The sequence below is a fragment of the Otolemur garnettii genome, unplaced genomic scaffold (genome assembly GCF_000181295.1).
Source record: "Otolemur garnettii isolate 467f Iridium unplaced genomic scaffold, OtoGar3 scaffold00221, whole genome shotgun sequence".
NCBI lineage: Eukaryota > Metazoa > Chordata > Mammalia > Primates > Galagidae > Otolemur > Otolemur garnettii.
In genome coordinates, this window is record NW_003852616.1 from 1,310,898 (window position 1) to 1,314,969 (window position 4,072).

Here is a 4,072-nt window from a genome sequence, read left to right on the forward strand (position 1 = left end):
TTTTTATCTAGTTAAATATACATATTTTTTGAGACACAGTCTTGTTCTGTGTCCCATCTAGAGATGCCCTGGTGTCACTAGAACTCACTGCAACCTCAAACTCTTAGGCTCAAGCTGTCTTCCTGCCTCAGTCTCCCAAGTAGCTAGGACTATAGGTGCCCACCATAATGCCCACCTAAATTTTTCTAGAGACATGGGGGTCTTGCTCTTGTTCAGTCAGTATCCTTAAGAAATTAAATTGAGTACAAACTTAGAATAGATTTTTGTTTGAATGGTAACCAAGCTAAACCCAGAATCGAGTCTTAAAAGGGGAAAAAAAACATATAACTCCTCAAAAACCAGAATTACTTTTGATTACTCCTTTGCAAACTAATTTTCCCACTGTGGCTCTGAGGGGAAGTTCCTGACAGCCAAATATACATTCTTCCTAGAGATAAAATTAGTTTGAACTCTTGGGGCTTCCCAGGCCCTCTTTGTACTAGGTGATCTGGGCTAGTCCACCTGTAGTAAACTGGTAATGGTTTCCTTTTTTCTCTAAAAAAAAATATGAACATCATGCCCAGGAGATACCAAGAGGCTGTTTTGGATTTTGCAGCTCAGAATTGTTTTGTTTCCTTGTGTTTTATAAATGAAGTTCTTGCCCAGCACAATTCCTTCTGCCCTAAATAAGCCAAGCGTGATGAGTTTCTAGGGTCCCTTTCCTTATAGTTCTATTCTACCTACAACAAAAGTGTTCATGTTGCTCTAGCTTTCTATTCCCTCTTTTCCCATCTGTTTGTACTAAAGAAGTAGAAGAAATCCGTGGAAAAGGAGGCTATGGGTCAGTGGGTAGGGCACCGGTCCCACATACCGAGGGTGGTGGGTTCAAACGTGGCCCTGGCCGAACTGCAACAAAAAACAGCTGGGCATCATGGTAGGTGCCTTTAGTCCCAGCTACTTGGGAGGCTGAGACAAAAGAATCGCCTAAGCCCAGGAACTGGAGGTTGCTGTGAGCTGTGTGACACCACGTCATTCTACCAGGGGTGAAAGTGAGACTCTGTCTCTACAAAAAAAAAAAAAAAAAAGTGTTCTGAGAGTTTACCAGAGTTTTTCTCTGTAGTTAGAGAAAAGCTTCCCACCCGCCCCCAATCAAATGACCAACGGACTGTGATTCATGGAGCCAGATAACAGCTTCTTCAACAAATGTTAAAATATTTGGGAGTGTATGCACAAAATAAGTTCTTATTATTCCTCATGCTGTGCTGCCCACCTTGTATCTCATAATGGTAAATGATTTGTCAGGAATTAAGCATCAATTGTGTAGGTAAAGATGTGAAATATGGCTCTTTGGGGCATGAACTGAAAAATAACCATCACAAAAACAATTAGAAACAGCTGAGTTCTGGTGTGAACTTGGTTATCCCCTAATATATAATTTATAAATAAATTATTGTACAGTGGTGTTCACATAAAATATATACTTTCTTCCTATTCATGTAAAGTTAAAACAGGGTTAAGAACAAGAGATACCCTATCTATGCATATGAAAATGTCCCTTTTTGTTCCTGGCATTTCTAAGTCACACATATAAAATTAGTAACAAAATAGGAATCCCTAGCAAGGGAAAGCTGAGAAGAATTACCTTGATGGACCTAAACCTAAATTACTTCCACTAGCGACTGAGGATTCTTTTCTGGTGTTCTAACCTCAGCCTAAAAAGTAACTTCATCAAAAAGTATTAGCTGCATATTTATAATATTTTTTTTCTACACTTATTAACCCCACATTGGCAGGGGATTTCCTTCTCAGGCACAGTCCCGGCTTCATAACCATAATCCCATGTTAGTTCTGTTCTTGCTTTCACGTACCTGGAAAGTAGAAATTAAAAATAATCATAAATTATTCAAATAACCACCAAATGAACCAAATTGGATTACATCAATTTTTACATTAATATCATGAACCATCCTCAAAAATATGATCCATCACCTGACACCCACCAATTTGGTATAATTTTTTTTTTGTGTGTGAGACAGAGTCTCACTTTGTCACCTTGGGTAGAGTGCCATGGTGTCATAGCTCACAGCAACCTTAAACTCTTGGGCTAAACCATTCCTCTTGCCTCACCCTCCTGGGTAGCTGGGGCTACAGGCACCCACCATAACACCAGTCTATTGTTTCTTTATAGATAGGGTCTTGCTCTTATTTAGGCTGGTCTTGAACTCCTGAGTTCAAGCAATCCTCCCACCTTAGCCACCCAAAGTGCTCAGATTACAAGTGTGAGCCACCGCATCTAGCCTTGGAATAATCTTTTTTTTTTTTTTTCATTGAGACATAATCTCACTCTGTCACCGTAGGTAGAGTGCTATGGCATCACAGCTCACAGCAATCTCAAACTTCTGGGCTTGAACCATCTTCTTGCCTCAGTTTTTCTATTTTTAGTAGAGATGAGGTCTTGCTTATGCTCAGGCTGGTCTCGAACTCCTGAGCTCAGGCAATCCACCCACCTCAGCCTCCCGGGGTGCTAGGATAACAGGCGTAAGCCACCACGCCCTGCCTGGAATAATCTTTTATTATGAATAACCACTGAGTTTTATTTCAAATCTACTAAAATTCCAAGTAAGAAGAAACCTGTCAATATGAGGAAGGAAGCATACTGTGCAATCAGCAGCATCTAGTGGTATGAGGCCTGTGGTGTGGAAGCAGTTGGGAAATGGTTCTGATTTAAAGATGATGCAGCACTCTGAGTCATTTACCTCCTAAACTGAACTGGGTTAAGGCCTGATATTCTCTGCCCACCTGGGCATTAATTCTAAGTGAGAATAAGAGTTGGCATTTCAGGTATTCAAACCTTTTTGACTTGGAACAGTTTAGGATAATTGAGTATTCTAGGGTACCGGATATTTGGGGCTTTTTATACTTTTTTTTTTTTTTTTGAGACACAGTCTTACTTTTTCACCCCAAGTAGAGTGCTGTGGTGTCACAGCTCACAACAACCTCAAACTCTTGGGCTCAAGAAAATCTCCTGCCTCAAGCCTCCCAAGTATCTGGGACTACAGGTGCCCACCACAACAGCTGGCTATTTTTAGAGACAGGATCTTGCTCTTGCTCAAGCTGTTCTCAAATTCCTAAGCGCAGGAGATCCACCCACCTCAGCCTCTCTGAGTGCTAGGATTACAGGTGTGAGCCACCACAGCCAGCCTTTTTATATTTTTGTGTTGTTATTTTATGTTGCAATTTCAGAATTAAATCATCTAAGCAAAATCAATTACAAACCTGTTGGTGAAGAATGCCACCAATGGAAAATTCCTGTTGTGTGTTTCTACGAAAACATTCTGTACTAAGAGATTTGGGCAACAACTATGCTGTTAAAAAAATTAAACAGTGGTTAGATTAGAATGACATTCTGTTTCCAACACATCTCACTGATTTCTTCTTTCTTTTCTTTGCCAATACATAAAATATCATAGCTCAGGACAATTCTGTTAACAGCAGGAACCCATTCAAAAAAGCCCTATTTTGATATTCATATCTTGCTAGAACAAAGGCAAAAATGATATGAGCCCCTATAATAAAAAGACAATTTGTTAATACTTATCATTGCCATAAATGCATTTTTGTTTTAATTCAGCAATCCTACATCTAGGAATGTATTCTACAGATTCATCTGCATATGTGTCTAAATGTAAGATTATTCATTAAGCTTTGTCTTTACCAGTAAAAGTTTAGAAACTTTTTAGGCCAAACATTTGCCTAAAGGGAACTGGTTAACAAACTTTGGCATATCTACACAATGGTATTAATGAAATTATATATAGCCATAAACTAAAGACACAAGAGGAATAAGGAGCTCTGTGTACTGATATGGAAAGATGTCCAGAATGTATTGTTAATTTAACAAAGTGTACGACAGTGAATAGAATATGCCTTCTTTTGTGCCAAAAAGGGGGAGAAGTATGAACAGATGTTTTTATTTACTTGTATTTGTAGAAAGAAACACTAGAAGAATATACAAAAAAAGTAATAAAATGATTACCCATAGACAGAGGGTGGGAGAGGGGAAATGAAATACAGGAATAGTACTTATCAAGGT

General features: G+C 38.9%; 1 protein-coding gene across 4 annotated transcripts in view; it reads right to left on the bottom strand.

Annotated features, from left to right (window-relative positions):
• The window catches only part of LOC100948578 (histone-lysine N-methyltransferase SETDB2), a 104,794-nt gene that overhangs the window by 47,802 nt on the left and 52,920 nt on the right, over window positions 1-4,072 (bottom strand). For 3 of the 4 annotated variants that reach the window (XM_023508075.1, XM_003801806.3, XM_023508074.1), the window contains 2 exons: window positions 3,256-3,344; window positions 1,151-1,847 (listed from right to left, as the gene is read on the bottom strand). The exons of the other annotated variant lie outside the window; for it this stretch is intronic. In XM_023508075.1, coding sequence (XP_023363843.1) covers window positions 1,730-1,847; window positions 3,256-3,344 — 207 coding nt within the window. In that variant the 3' untranslated portion in view covers window positions 1,151-1,729. Of the gene's footprint in view, window positions 1-1,150; window positions 1,848-3,255; window positions 3,345-4,072 lie in introns of those variants that run through there. 4 annotated transcript variants of the gene reach the window in all.